This window comes from Toxotes jaculatrix, chromosome 7 (assembly GCF_017976425.1).
Source record: "Toxotes jaculatrix isolate fToxJac2 chromosome 7, fToxJac2.pri, whole genome shotgun sequence".
NCBI lineage: Eukaryota > Metazoa > Chordata > Actinopteri > Toxotidae > Toxotes > Toxotes jaculatrix.
In genome coordinates this window covers 29,539,134-29,555,838 of record NC_054400.1, presented here as the reverse complement: position 1 = coordinate 29,555,838, position 16,705 = coordinate 29,539,134, and the positions used below count along the sequence as shown (strand labels likewise).

At 39.9% G+C, this 16,705-nt stretch overlaps 1 protein-coding gene across 1 annotated transcript; it reads right to left on the bottom strand.

The window, feature by feature from the left end:
- Positions 1-230: 230 nt before the first annotated feature.
- Positions 231-3,147, bottom strand: LOC121184634 (beta-1,3-galactosyl-O-glycosyl-glycoprotein beta-1,6-N-acetylglucosaminyltransferase 4-like). Its single transcript, XM_041042427.1, has 3 exons — positions 3,022-3,147; positions 2,665-2,733; positions 231-2,385 (listed from the first exon to the last, which is right to left on the bottom strand). Exon 3 carries the CDS (start codon positions 2,382-2,384, stop codon positions 1,095-1,097), a length of 1,290 nt encoding a protein of 429 aa, XP_040898361.1. The 5' UTR covers position 2,385; positions 2,665-2,733; positions 3,022-3,147; the 3' UTR covers positions 231-1,094.
- Positions 3,148-16,705: the final 13,558 nt, after the last annotated feature.

Here is a 16,705-nt window from a genome sequence, read left to right as displayed (position 1 = left end):
CATGACCCTCACACTTGTGCCAATCGTGAGCGTCCTCGTGAAAGCTGTGTGAACATAGCAGATACTACAGGGGCCTGCTAATTAAAACATGCATACATAAATACATACGTACAAAACCACTACTGTTAAATAGTCTTTTAACTGAATGGGTAAACATATTCTTCACTAAGCTAGAGCTTATTTAGAGATGTGATTGACTACAGTTGATTATTGCTGACAGGCATAACCCGTAAGAAGCATCATACCTTTATTCAGAAATAAAGAAATCATCACAGATTTTTCACTTTTTCAAATCAACTATCTCCAAAAAACTGTGGAGCTTTTAATTTACAGAACCCATGAATAAAACATGGAACTTTGGTATTTATACTCTCAATATAAGAAGAGTACCTGGAATCACTTATTTTAAGGATAACTTTTCCTGAAATAACCTACTATTCCTTAGTCACAGGCACTTCTTCATTTCCCTGTTACTGATTAAATGCTTTGTGAAGTCACTGAGGGCTACCGCCTGACAACGATTAGAATGAATGACATCATGTGAACAGGGAACTCCCTGCTGAGTGTCCGTAAGTGCCCTATCCTGTTGCAGTAGGATGGTTTAATTTAGCAGAGGTGAAAAGAGAATTCAAATCCCTTAGCAATACCTCATTGTCAAAACAATTCATTACAAGTAAAAGTAAATAGTCGTAGCAGCTAAAGGGCCTTGTTAACACAAGTAAAAGAAGTCATTCTGAAGAATGATCCCTTTTACGGTGTTAAATTACAGATGCATTATTGATGCAGTGTTTTAATGTTGCAGGTGCTTCACGTAGTGCCTCTTTATACAGTTTTCGGTGATCTAATCTATAGTAACCCGCATTTTATGACCTTATTACGTTAGTTTGAAAACGCTTACTCTGAAAAGTACGCAAATGTGTACTCTAACAATTTCAATATTTTACAGTAAATAGATAACAAGAGTTGAACAAAAGAAAAAAACTCACATAAAAAAACTGGTTGTGATTGAGTAGATGTACTTTGACACTTTTCTTTATCACATATTAGACACTGAAACAACTCTCTCCTTGTCACATTCCCTCTTCCCTTCACTATCATGTTTGCATGTACTGACGTCTTTCCATCAGCTTCTCCTCCAAACACTTAATCAGGATCGGGTCAACTTTGGGGTCGAATTTGTTAGCAAACCAGTGGCCATAGTTAAGGAGCCAGCGAAGTTCAGCAGCTCCGTAGATGCAAACACTCCGCATGTGTGTACCTGTGCAGGCTGGGTAAAGATTTCCTTCTAAATAGTTCCATTTTACTAGTCGTGTCTTACTCCTCAGATCTGTGATGTCTGCCTCTGACCTGGGGATGTGTCCTGGAACCCCAGGGACCCTGACAAGGGTGGCCCAGAAGTGTTCATCTGGCGAGTATGTGTCAGCAGACCATGCCAGAAAGTCCTTTGCCATCTGGCTGCTGCTAATGTAATTCACAAAATCCCATGACAGGACAAAGTATGCACTCCCAATGAACATCTCAATACCATGAGGAGGAACATCTTTGGCCACTGTGGTTTTGACAGGAATATGACGGTACTCATAAGGCACATTTTTCAGCTCATGCTGGAAGCGGTAGCGCTGCTTTTTGAGTTCGCTGGGTCGGCTGGACTCCAGCATGTTACTGCCATTCAGCTGCTTCAGCTCCATTACCAGTTCATAGTTTGTCTTGAGAGGAAAGTCCTGGCCGCACAGGTTGATGACATACTTCCACCTGACCTCTGACTTCAGCAGGTCAGAGAGGCAGTTGAGGTCAGCATTAAGCCTGCTGATGTGGGCATATTCCACAGATTCCAATTTTGAGGCAATCAACACATTTGGAATACACTGAGCCAGGTTTTTAATGGCCTTTATAAACACTGGAGAGGACTTCTGATCATAGTGAATGCAATAGATGTTATGAGGTGAATAGATGGCATGAAGAATGCGCTCCACCATGGGTGCGTTCTTATGCACCACAAGAGAGTAAGCCAATGGGAAGCTTCGCTCTGCATTTGACAGTGGAACTTCATTGTAAGCCCTTGTTTTTATAAATGTTTGACAATCTGAGGTCAAACTCACAGTGCTTTCATCATCCACATCAACGATGACTTTCCGTTTTATCTCCAGAGCCTTGCCAATCTCCACGGGGTCGAGCTCGTAAATGGCAGTGCAGCTGACGTCGTACCTGTGGCTGTGGGTTCCGGATATGCTGACAGTGATTCCATAGGGCTCAACGTAGACGCTGTCCCTCACTGTCACTTTAATGTAGACAAGTTTGAACAGACAGACCACCAGCAGAGACAGAGAAAACAGGAAGCACCTCTGTCTCAATCTATGTATGTAGTGAGCACATCTTGTTTTCATTCTGAGGGCAAACAGATAAAAAAAAGATATGAAAATGAACATTCAGGCTATATTTTACTTAAAACTTGAAAAATGACACATTAACTTTAATGTTAACTTTATATTTTTCTTAAGGTGCATGAAAATCTTGAGGGCAGTTAAAAATAAGATTAAGTAAATCATTTAAACTTTATCTTCTTACATAACTTACTTCATGAACTCATTTGAAATTTTTCCTTTGGTAAGTGTGTTTAGGAATTCAAACGTAAACACTAAAAGTAGACGTTTCTAGTGTAGTTACCTTGCTCTCTGAAGTTGTCTTTGAGCGGCTTTGGTGCCATGCAAACTTCAGCCACAGCTCCACAGAAACCTAAATATAATGAGAAACATTTCCTCAGTAAATCTGAGGATAAAAACAAAACAAGCAAAACGAGAGAAAGTGAAGAAACAATAGGACTACTGTGATAACACCAAACACCGAACAGACTTGAAGTAAATACATCTGATGAGCAACTTCAGCAATCAAACTCCTGTGTAAGATTCCTGCATTACGTACTGGCGCCTTCGGCGTCTGAACCATATCCTTTTCTCCAAAAGGAATCGCCCCACCGTCTATCCTGGAATACTTTCTGTATATCCGGGATTCCGGGAACGTTACCTTTATTAACAGACAGCCCGTTTCTGGAACAGTACGTCTTTACATGCGTAAAGACTGCGCTTTTTGATAGAGCCCAGCGGCAACGAGTCCGGTCTGCTACGTCCGGACCTCCATCGCGGTCTGGAGTGACTGTTCAGTAAGGAGTGGCGGGGGGGGGGGGGGGGGGCGTCTTGGCAGCAGTACGCCCACTGCCCGGCCACATCCACCACCACATCACCGCTACGGGATACATTTACCAGCCTCTTACTAATGATTAACTCTCTTTAACACAAGAATGAGGCGAGGCACAGCTTCTCTTATCAATAACACTGGGCGGCCGTGACGCAGCAGGTAAAAGAGTGCGGCTTTGGACCGGCCTGAGATCGGAGGATCGCCAGTTCGATCCCTCGACCACGCAGAATAGGATATGCTTGCCCTTGAGCAAGGCACCGATCCACCCCAGCTCCAGGGAACAACTTGAGGGACAATCAAAACAAAAACAAACAAACAAAAAAACCCTACTCATCAGTCTATCCGTGTACAGTCTCTCTGTGTACAGCTCTACAGTAAATGTGTAATTATTAATCATTTCATAATACCTCAGTCATACAGTTCCCACCCTGCAGCTCAAACTTTTAACCACACGCCTTTATGAACTCTCTTCTCTTTATTGCTTTGGTTCAATAGCAGTTGAAATATCAAATTTAGCAAATAAATATAAGAGGTAAACTTGAGGCAAATGGGAAACACTGAAATGAGTGATAAGGGATATAGTGCGTCCATGTAGTGGAAAACTACAACCTTCCCACACAGTTTGGGAACTTTTTAAACACTTCCAACATAAAACTTGAAGTACAAATACAATAGATAAACACTAAATTCATACAGTTAGTTTTTGATGTAATCACTCACTGGAGGTCACAATTTACCACATCCACAATGAAAACTGATGTACTTGAGTGTACATGAGTGAATAAGTGAAACTCACCAAGTTCAATGCTCAAAACAAACAGTTATGGACAAAACACAGGAAGAGCTAATTATAATAATTCACTTCCCCAGTCTTCAGACTCTGAAAAGTCTTTCTTTAAGAGCTTCTCCCAGTAGCAATCCATTACAGCATTTGGCAGTAGTTCCTCGTCGCCGACCACATGGATTATCTTGGCTTTCATTAGACAGTTCAGGCCGGCTGCCTCTGCAGAGGTAGAAAAGGAATTCAAATACATTCAAAACCATGCTTTACATATTATGTCAATTTTACAAAATAAATGCACAATTTACTTGACAATTTACATGAGTCTATTTGCAACAGCATCCCAAGGAAGTCCAGATGGGAAATGTATAAGGCAGGTGATTAATTATTGACATAGAGAAAGCCACGCTGCAGTGGCTGCCTGCTGTATTTGTTTGAGTCACTCGCAAGGAAATGTCAACGGCAGGATGTATGTGGAACTAAGGCCAGGGTTAGACAAATCAGCAGACTGGAACAACAGACCTGTGGTCAGTGCCTCGTGAGAAGCAGCAGCCCTGCAGTGTTGAACACTATCCTCAGGATGTGTCTGCGGTGTGTTTCCTTCAGACTCCATTTTCAATAAATGATAAGACAAGGGCTTGTCTCTGAACATCACCTGGGCAAACAGTGGAAAGGGTTCTTCAGAAATATATTTTAACAGCACTGCCATTTGTGTTTATAAATGATGACTTATTAATGAGTAGATGAGATATGTGAAACCTGGGGGCCTATCAAATGAACACTCAATAATTTACAGCTCAGTGCTGTGTGTTGCCTTGTTCTCCACAGATGCCTACTGGCAGGCAGGAAACAGCAGAGGTGTGAACCTTGTTCGACATCAGTGTAAAAAAGGAAGGAAAAGAGTCTGAGAGCTGATTCTTCACTATCAGTTTAATCCTCCTGGAGTTATGACAAATAGAAATTCTACAAAGAGTCTGAATGGCTCTTCACCCCAACCCCAGTGTACTTTCTGACATCCCTACCCTGAGTGGGGCTCTCAGCTCCAAGTCACTGGAAAAAAACACCGAATCTGTGGTTTTATGTATGTTGTCTAAAAAGGCTCAGTGATTTCCTAACAGCTGGTCACTTTATTTTTTGTAATCAAACAGCAGGAAAATACACACTATTTTCAGCAGCAGATTAATGAGTATGAGTATTTGGGGCAGCATAATGGTGTGTGTGGAACTGGAAATAAACTACACTGTGTGCGTTCATGGTGATGATGGACCATATTGCCCAGTGCATCTCACTGATGTGTTTTTAATGATTTTTGGGCAGTGGACTTCTATGGCACAGACAAATAAGATATATCAGGCTTTAATATACACACAATACTTGTACTTTTAGGGGGTACAGTGTTTATTAGATGCATTGTGTCCTTTGAAGGGGAGCTAAAAATATTAATTTTGGGTGGTCCTACATCGAAAGAGTGAAAAGAGTGAACATGAATGGACTCAGCAAATTTCACAGCAAAGTTTGATCTGATGTTGGAACTAGAAGAAAAGGTCACAGAGTCACCGAAACATCTGAATTCATTCTCTGGAGAAAATGAATATCCACAGTAAAGTACTAATACTGATCTGGCCTGTGGTTGTCAATGCATTATAGCTCTAAACCAAAGTATTGTACAAATGGTGTGGGGGTTTCAGGTACTGGTGGTGAAACCGAGTGAAACAATAAAATACAGTCCAGGAGGGCAAGTCGGAGTCATTTATCCATGAAGCTGAAGGCTTATCAGATGCCAAAACACTGGACAGTAGTTTAGAATACGATGAGACAGGATTTTATCTTACTGATAAGTTATCAGAGTTATAATTTTGTCTTCCTTCATCTAGGTTAAACCTTTTTTAAATATCTTTATCCCCACAGCAGTGGTCTCGTGCAGTGTTGCTGTCTGCCTGAATATGACCTTAGCCCTAAGTTACAATGAAAAGTCTACATACACAGTATTTCCTGTTTCTGCAGCTATACATCTGATAAGATTAAGGAAGGCTGGTGTCTAACCTTGTCCCAGGCATACGCTGAGCTGACAGGGATGTCGTTACCAAGGGTAGACTCCAGCCAGCACTCTGGAGCCAGGTGCAGCTTGCCTTTTCTGTCCTTTATCAAGCCATCACCTCGCACATGAGCGAGGTGCAAGTGACCCTGCAGAGGCAAGACAGTCAGGTTGTTTTCTTCATTCACTTAAGATTTTTGTTTTATGAAAGACAGTGGTATTGGCAACAAACAGCCTATATTGCCAGCACTGCTGTACTGCAGTGGCACAGTAGTCAGTGATTTATTTTCCTTTTTCAGCCACTCACTGTCCAGGGCAAGGAAATTGTCTAAAAGTACGAAGTGTTGACTGTATCCATGTTGAGCGCATGGAAAGAGTTAATATTATCTTACTGTAATTATTACCATTATTACCATCTGTCAAGACATTTGATTCTATGTCATCAAACACACCTATTTGGCAAATAAGTGTGTTTGGTGACAACTCTAAAGAAAATAAGTTGTTCCACAGGGATGAAATAAGTTTTATGAAGACAAGAGCTTTGCCTGACCTTTAACAACAGCTGTAGAGCACTTCCAGGTGGCATGACTCCCCTCTGAATGAGCTGAGAGAGATGTCTGCTGCTGACTTCAGCTTGTGTTTGTATCAGTGCACTCTTTCCTTTCATCTGAAAGTTGATGTGTTGTAAAGTATTTTCTGGTTGTCTGGTGCTGCTCTGACAGCTGCTGGCTTTCCTATTCAGCACATGAGTGTGTGTGGGAGCCTTCTTCCCCTGGGTTAGTAAGGATGCAAGAGGTCCTGGCAAAGTAAGGTCCTTGGCATTGTTTGGTGGTGCCGATCTTAATGGTGTCACCGGTATATGATTTTCCTTTCCTTGACTGTCTTCATTACAGCTGTGTGCTTCTCTAGGTTTAGTGGAGGAGTGATCTGGCTGCTGTCTCACCACTGTACTGCTTTGATGGTTGGGAGGCTGACAGGAAAGTTTGGCCTTCATGGTTGCATACACCTCTACCAAATGCATTTGCCTCTGGAAGATTTCCACCAAGTCCCTTTGACGTGAAGCGAGGGAGACAAGTTGACTTTTTAACACACGATGCCGAAGGGAGACAGACACACTCCTGCACAGAGAATCAAAGAGCACTGCTGTTGTTAAGGTAAGTGGTGTGCTGGCACAGTGATAATAGTAACCATTAGTGTAGCAGTCCTGTTTTTCAAAAAAACTGTATAAAGACTGTATAAAGATTCAGAGAAAGATAGCATAACAGCAATGAACAGCAATGTTTTTGAACCATGGAACTAAATTCATTGAATTTCTTCCTCTACCAGACAGATGACAGTGAAGAGAGACAGTAAGACTGGTAAGACTGAGAAAGAGTTCAGGTGCATTCAGAAATGTATTGTCCCAGCGACAAAAATACAATAAGCAACAGAAGCAGCAGATTCTACAGTTTTATTTTGGTTTTATTGTTTTTGTTAGCAGAAGGAGATAAATGAGATACACCCAGCACTGCATAACCTGGGTTTTGTTTATAGTTTGGCCATCACTACTACTTTGTATTTCAAGCGTTTACACAATATTACCAGACATCTGGTAATAAAGCAACTTTTAATACATCGGCAGTTTTAAATGCAGCTTCAAATGCAGTGAACACTCATATTTGCTTTCAAAAAGTGGTTTAAAAAATTGTGTTAAACTGGGCCGTGTACAAAGGACAATATATTTGAGATGGTTCATCTAGTAAATTGGATAATGTATCTTTGTGCTCTTTCACATTCACATGATTGAGAATGCATAAAGATACTAGCTATTTCTTAGCACAATGGTTGTGTTTGTGGTCTTGTTGTGAGCTTGACTCTACAGTGTTTGCCTTCCCAACCAAACAGCATTTTGGCAGGGATACTCGATTTGGTTGACATATAAACTAGATTGCTAGGTGATTTAGCTAATGATACTTGTTAGTCAGTTGACATACAGTACAGCGTGTAATCTGGGCAGTAAGATGAGGCTCTGTAGTCAAGCTTATTTTATTTGAAATGAAACAATGGCTGAGATAAAATCACTGATTTGGCCTTGGGCAGTTTGTGTTCTCATCCATACTGGAGGAACAGTGCAGAAACTGCACCCTCCTTTTTTAAATATGTTCTGCCAATTTTAGGAGAGTGCAGGAAGACAACAATGTCAAACATACAGCCAGGGAGTTTTTTATGGCACAGCAGTGGACACTCACTGAAAATCTGACCAAAGGATTAGTCAAATTAGTCTGCTGTGACATGTGCACAAGTGCCTTGGATGTTTTTAGTTCCTGTTTACGTTTGTACTGACATTATATTTCTTTTCAAACTTTGATTAGGCATTTGGCCTTAAAGTGTATCGAACCTCCCTGGATTGCTGCCCTCATTGATTAATAGAAATTCTATAATAACTTATTGTAACCTGGAATGTGTTAAGTCCAAACTTAGTTTATGTCTCATGTCTCTCCATGTTTCTCTGTGAAAGCCAGATTTGGGGGCCAGTCATTTGGTCAGGAACTCAGAGAGAAGCCAAGTGTTGAAACCCCAACACACGTGGTCAAGGTGAGCGACACACCATCCACAGCAGTCATCCCTGGTGCCTCTCAAGCCCACTGATCTGGTCCTTTGCAGTAAAGGAAAATTTTTGGAAGGTTTAAAACAAATATCTACATAAGATGGTAGTTTCTATGTGAATCCGCTTTATTAAACCTTTGGAACACACACCACTGAGGTCAGTAAGGGCCTCTGTGTGGTGATGTGAGCAAGAAGAGCTGGAAATCATACAGGTAAATCTCTTACCATATTATCTATTCCAGAGCCACACATGTAATGCTAACATTTCATCAGCAAAGTTTAAATGCGGGAACTCTACTAGATGCTGCTAAAACTAAAAGAAAAAAAAAAAAAAGAAAAGAAAAATCACAATTAAACATGTCTAGACTTGGACAATGTTTTGGGGTGACTGATCTGTGCTTCAGCATACTGGCTTTGAAATGAAGCCACGAATTTGAAGTGAATCTTTCCTCTTTAATTTGAGGGTGTTTCCATCTACAGATGAAAGGTGTAGGAGTTGTACACTAAAAAGGATTAGTTTGTACTTGCAGTTCTCCAATTTTAGTGGACCAAAGACAATTCAAATAGTTAAAATATACTTTAGTACTGTAGTCTAACATTTGGGGCCAAAATTTTTCATTCATTGATCCACAGACATCAGTAGACAGGTATCTCCCCTGACGAGGCTCTGCCACGCCTCAACTGTAAACATCAACAGATCTTAATAAATTAAAAAATAAATGGGAACAGTGCAATTACAGATGTGACCTTAAGTGCTTGCTCTGGGGTCAGGCTCTGGGTCTCTGTAAAGTTCTTTGAGACAATTTTGATTGTGGAAAGCGCTATATAAATAAAACTGAATTGAATTGAATGACTGGGTTCATTAACTTCTACCTTAAATGTTGACAAGAACAACAAACAATTAGACAACAACTAGTCAAACAAAACTGAGTCTCTCTGCTGTAGCAAGCTAACAGTTAGCTATGTTTCTGGACAGGACAACTATTGAAACACTGTTTAGCTGGGGAGGCAAAAGCTATAAAGCTAACTCACTTAAATGATTCTCTGCACAGCAGTGACTCATTGCATTTATTTTGAAAGTCCTGGGGACGTGTGTTAAAGAGAAATGAGTGTCATCCCACAAGTTTCAATGTACACTTCGAAGAAACAGCGACAGCCATGGCAAATTTATTTACTGTTCCTGCATGACAAGCTATTGTGCTATGAAGCAGCTAGTAATTTTATGCATTTACAACCATGCGAATGTGAAAGTGGTCTAAGGAAAAGCACCCAAAAGAGTGCAAAGACGCATTATCTAATTTACAAGATGAACCATCTCCAGTAGATCATACTTTGTACACGGACCAGTTTAACACAATTTATATAAACCACTTTTTGAAAGCCAATATGAGTTTGAACGACAGCATCCACTGCATTTTAAAACTGCATGTGTATGAGCAATTATGTTTACTTACAGCTGGTCAAAGTTGAATCAAGTAGTAACTCTGCAACATCTGTTCACACAGTTAACTTGGGGAAAAATTTTAATTTGCCTTCAGCTTTGTCTCACTTGTGTGCTTGAACTGTGCACTCTGCTGTGAAGCTGCATTGAACAGTCACCATGTCATCATACAAAAACATAAAAAAACAACTTTTGCTATTTTGCATATAACCAAATTTTAAAATCCTACTAATTAAATCTTCATATCTGAAGACTTTTCAAGTGTAATTTCTTTGATCCTGGTGCAATAATATGCCCTACTCAAGAAGAAAACCCCCTGAGCAAAAAAAGTTCACTTTCACTTATGTAACTTTGCCATGTTTTGAAAATGAAAGCATTGTGGAACAAAATAACTTTTGCTGCTGGCTTACAAAGCTTCACATAAGTCAAGAGTCAGAGAAGTTCCTGAACTGACCTGTATCTTTGGGCAAGATTATCCTTCTCAAAATGCTGTCTGGCGAGCACCTCAATCAGCACACTCTGGATCTTTGTTAAAGCAGCATGATATGTGCCTGAAAAACAGAACACCTACAGTAAATCGCATATCACCATTTACATAAGTATTACCAGCTGGAAGTGCTGGGATCTATTGCCTATTTATGATGTATCATTCTCTTTGAGTGTATGTCAAACATTTAAATATAAATCACTGTTAGTGCTGCTGGCAGTGAAGCAGACTGGACTGTTTGAATCTGTTCTACCTGCCTCCTGCAGATCTGTCAGAGGCCAAGTTGACATTTCTGTTTGGTTCCTCCCTGCCTCCTCCAAAACCATTGTTATGGCTTCTGGATGCCTCAGCTATAAAAATAAAATGGAAAATCACAAATATTACATAAATGCTGTAAAACTAGGGAAGCTTTGACTAAAGGGATGCTGCATGTGTCCTAAAGAGGACAGCATTAGGTGAAAGGACCTGTGCCATTAATGGTTAAAAAGACCCTTTTGTCTATGTACATCTAATCCAGCTTCACCTGACTCTAATGCACACTTGAGTCTAAAGGTATTCAAAGTGTAAAGAGCTCTCACATTATCTGTGGTGGTGTCTTTCTTTCTCAGCTGAATGTCACCTGGCTCTTGAGCTCCGTCTCTGTCACCTGATTCGCTGGACTGTGCATTTGCCGTGTCACTGCAGCTGAGTCTGAAGCTGCTCTGGCAGGAGAGCTGCATGTGGAAGTGAGCCTCAGAGGATGGGGCACCTGAAAGAGTCCTGTTGTCAGACCTCAGCTGCAATCACCACTCTAAATAATCCAAGTTCTTAAGGTTTTCCAAGCTTGAAATAAGAGAAGATCCAACACCGTTTATACACAAAATATTTATGCTCAAAAACTAGCATAATTTCTAACATCATATTTCTCTCAAGAAATCAAGCAAATATCTACTAAATTTAAACTTACATCATAAGCCTTAATTCTATTGACAAAAGTGTTTTTTATCTTTCATGATTTTTTTAAAAGGTAGTGCTGAGGCCAGACAGCACAAATTCCAGGTGGAGATATCCACGACTGTTCTGAATGATTGTGACACTATGAAAACACACCAGAGGTAACTGTGTGTTTCATGGATATATGTTTGCATGTGCAAAACATGGCTAAATACACAGCTTCTTCTTTTGCAGTGAAATCAGGTGACTTCTCGGATCCATGGTGCCTATTGTGACACCAGCTGACTACAGCTACCCTGCTCCAAGAAGAAGCAAACTACAAATAATGTGTTTGATAGTCAAAATATATGCTTTCAGTTGAGTTTCTGACTATAAATGGAGGAATCTCTGTCTGTCACTATTCATCCAATCAGCTTCAGAGTTGGTGGATGCGTTGCTGGGGACCAAAGGAAGTGTAGTGTCGACTGTGAAGATTTTCGGATAAACGATTCTCAAGAAAATTGACAGAGATTTCTCTATTTATTTTAAACTGCATTCCCAGTTAGCACGGAAACCATGTTTTCTGATGTCAGACACAACTCTTTAATGATGCCACTGATGACATGCAGTAGCTGAGCCATTATCAGATTATTTTCTGTGTATTTCTGTACATCATAGTAAAAGGAGGACACTTCGACAGAGGGAGCCAGGGATCGAACCACCACCCTTCAGATTAGTGGACGACCTGCGCTACCTCCTGAGCCACAGCTGCCCCTATGTGCACAGACTGATTTCTGAAGTCCAGTATGGAATGTGGAATGTAGCTTACCTGGTTGTCCGTACTGTACAAGTGCCTCACAAGATGTTGGGAAAGTTAAGAGCAGCTCTTTGACATTCTCCTTTTCTGCCAAGTCTAGAGCACTGAAGCCACCGACATTCCTGTCACTGGAGTTCGACCCATACTGTAGGAGAAGCTTCGCCACCTACACAACAAACATTCATGGCATCTTTTAGGGAATGGAACCTTCACCAGCTTTGGATTTTATAACTGGCAACTGTCATGTCACTTTCAAAGTCAGTTATGTTCTTTTGCCCATTCCAAGTGATAAGAATGTTGAGGTGCCTGATACCACAAACTGCAGTCAAATTTTTAATTTGATTAAGTTTTAAGTTTAGTATATGATGTTGGGCTTGTTGGAATCTGTATTTATTGGGAAACTTGAGGATGTACCTACAAAACTGGCGACCAATTGGAGGTTCCAGCCTTACCTAATATAACACATGCATCATGAGGACTGCTGAATGCTTTCGTGGAGCATTATCATATCATACACTCTAACACATTCTCCTTTAGTCCTTTAATATGTTCTGGATATCAGTTAATACTTGCCACTGAATCAGGCCTTGAACTGTCATGAAGAAAGTCTCAAACAGCTGATAACGATTCATGCAAGCAACCCAAAATAAAATATCAATATATAATAAATTAGACAAACAGATGGAAACAACTGGTGTGAAACTCTAAATTCTGTCAGAAACCTGAGTTTAAAAGTACATTGAGATTTGTAATATAATAACACAAATGACTAAAAATTGAGCCCTAAAACATAATGACTCAAAAGTTTTTCATAAAGACTGATAAAAGAAACACTAACTTACCATACCTGTGAAACACAGGTTGGTCTGAAAATGGTGCAGGGATTTTGACTCTGTGGACATGTGTGAAGTTTTACTGCAAACTTCACTCAAACACCGCTACATCTCAAAAATCTCCTTTCATCACCTGATAGTGTCCAGAGGAAACAGCATCATGTAGAGGTGTGACACCGTCAAAGCTTCTAGCGTTAACATTAGCTCCAGCCTTCAACAGTTCCTCTACCACTGCCTTATCACCTGCAGCTGAAGCCTCATGGAGAGCTGTCCAACCTTACAATTCAAAAAAAATTACTGTCAACAAAGGTTTTTGTGTTTGACAGTTAATAATGGTTTAATGAGTAAAAGATGTCAGAATACAGAAGTAATCAAAATCAAATTAAAAAAAAGTATCTCAGCTGTAGCTTTAACAGACCTGCGTAATCCTCCATGTTGACACTAATCCCAGCTTGAATGAGCGCTTTGACTCGTGCCAGATCTGCTCTCTTGCATGCTTTGTGCAGGAGAGTCTCTCCCTTTCCATTTTGTTTATGAAGGTGTATCTTGTTGGGGATTTTCACACATTTTGAGACATTTGCTTTGAAGACGAATAAAATCAAGGTTTGTGAAATAAATGACAGATAGATTTAATGACAGATGAAGATAAAAGATGACAAATTAAAAAAAAATACTTTCAGTTATAGCAGTCCTACACACATACCTAATGTTTCAGGAGTTTCTAAGGTATACTTACCTGACTGAGACATAGACTGGACACAGCTGGACATCCCTCTCTCAGATGGTTTGAGTTGATTTATGCCCATCTCCACTTTCTTTTTCTGCTCTTTGTTGCCAACTTGTGAACCTAAGTCATTTATCTCCATGTCCTCAGCTGCCCCTCTAATTTGGCAGGCATTAAGATCATGCAACAGACTTAAGGAGTCATCTTCTGAAGTTGATACATCTCCATTTCTCTCTTGCTTCTCATTACAACTGTGAGACATCTCCAGAGTGAGAAAAGAAAAACACACATACATAAGCCGTTACATGTCACCGTTCAAAAACTCATTCAAGTATCATTCATGTGATTTTTCTGGTACAAAACCTACTTTTTTAGGACAATTCAAGAGTCAGTTTCATTAACTTGTATTTTATGTTTCATTCTTGTATCCAGCAAAAGTGAAAAAAACTTTAATATCCTCTTATATCATTATAGAATTGAAGTTTAATGTTTAATGACATCAACCTCCATTGAAGTGTTTAGTTATTTGACCACCAGTAGAGGGAGTGCAAGAGTCAGTACCGAAGCTATGGTCAGCTTCCAGACATGGGTTGGCAAACATAATTGCCAATGTAACGAAAAATGTTACATATTTTGACTCTGCAAATAAAAAATAAGTATTCAAGTATTTTCTCCAAGGACCTGATTATGTAATTTAACATAGCTTTTTATTTGTGTTGTCAGAGGGACTCGTGAAGATTTGGTTCTGTGTCTGTATCCATTTTCCTAATGTTAAAAAAATTTGACCAAACAGATGTTGGCAGGACTTGTGCAATATAGGCAGCAAGAGCTTCATCCAAATACAATGACTCACCCTGACAGAGTATGTAAATATAATACCTCCTTCTCCTGCTCTGATATCCTCCACTTCTTCTTCTACCAGCTCTACACCTGCAAAACAGAAAGATGTTTTATGGAGTGCAGTCCAGGAATTACAAACAAATATCAGCGAGAAAAGTATTGAGATTAAGATCCCTGAATGCTTTTAAAGTTTTTAATTTGATTAAATTCTCATTTCTGCTTATGTGTGTGTTTAAAACACACACATATCCAGGAGGATACACAGACATCCAGTTTGAAAAAGGCACTAGTCAACTAGTCATTTAATTAAATTTCAGACCAACATGTATATGGTGAAAGAACTGAGTGAAATGAAGAATTTTAACAGTAAAATACTGAACATCAAACAATCTAATGCCCTAAACCACAAATTCAATCACACAACATTCATGTGGGAATAATGTTTACATGCATCACAGCTGTTTTCAACCATTTGAGTCGGGGGGCTATGTATGTATGTATCTTCCACACGTGCCTCTATGCTGCCTGAGGTGAGGTTAAAGTTCAGAGTAACTTCAACAGCCTAGTCCACTGACTTATCTGAACTATTGAAAAGATAATTCTGTCACTGTTTACCTCTACATGATGATAAAACAAGCTAGTATGTGCTTGTATTGAATAAGCTTGTTTAGTGTGTCATGATTTTCTCACCAGCCTCGGGATGAAATGGACTATCAGTGGTTATGGGAGTTCAACCTGCAAACACAGGCTGACTTAAAACAACTCATTTTTAGCAGTGCAAACAGTGTCATATGTCAGAAGACTAGAATTCAATGGTCTATTTTAACAGCACCCACTAGATGGCAGCACAAACTAAATCATTTGTTTGCTGAGTGTACGCACAAGAAGTAAAATGAACACAGAACACACCATCATCTTTGGGGGAGAAACTACTGCCATCAGAGGCGGTTCTACATTGAATTACTCCCTGGGCGAGACCCCCTCCGAGCACCCCCCCAACCCTAACTCTAACCCACGAACAGCCATGTTTTATTATAACAATATTTACAAAACAATTTAAAAATCAAAGTTATCAGAAATTAAATCAATATACTCTATACACTATACATAAAAGTGGCAAAAATATACACAATCACACATAACAACAGCAGAGAATAGCAATAATATAAAATAAAAACAATATAACTTTATTTTAGAATAAAAAAAAAATATAATAATATATAATATACAAATAAAATATATAATAAATATTCTGAATAGCACAAATCCTTCATCACACAAATGAAAACACACTAAAGGAAATCTAATTATAACACTACTGCACTAAGAGCAGCAGACAAAAACTAAAACCTGACCTTTCTGGCCTTCCTTGATGCCAAATCATCAATAATGTCATCACACGAAATCTGCTCCCCTGTTGAGTGATTGATACTGATGACAGCAAGGCCAGTGAGCCGTTCCTGAGACATGGGTGACCTCAGGTACGACTTGATCAACTTTAGCTTTGAAAAGCTCCTCTATAAAGTTTGAGGAGAGACCCAGAGGTGAACTGTCCCCCACGCCCCTTTCCCCTCCTCAGACAGCTTCTAAGCACGGCACCTTCTCAGCAAGCAGGTGCAGGGGACGGCAATTTGCTCATTCCCCACACAGTAAAAAAAAACCACTTAGCGGATCAGATGATTTTTTGCCGCCCTCCATGTGATGCCGCCCCGGGCGGCTGCACGGTTCGCCCGTGCCAAAAAACGCCACTAACTGCCATTGATAAGAAAAACATAGAACATTCTGCTGGGTATAGTTAATAGTCCTAAACAACATTTTCAGAGGAAAAAACAAATCCTTTCATTCTAAATAAAGGACAATATAGACAGAAGGAAGAAGGGTGTAAGGATATTTCTTGCTCTGGTACACAACAAACCTCTGAAGAAACCACGCTGCTTAATACTATCATTCTTGTTAGTTCTAAAATGAATGGTGTATGTTGTCATATTTCACACTGACCTTGACTACCACACCAGGTTTCTATACTGTCTTTACTGGGTTCAGTGGAGCTATTCAAG

Bases quoted from the DNA above. Each gene is read 5' to 3' on its own strand.
- LOC121184634 (XM_041042427.1), bottom strand. From the start codon at position 2,384: ATGAAAACAAGATGTGCTCACTACATACATAGATTGAGACAGAGGTGC.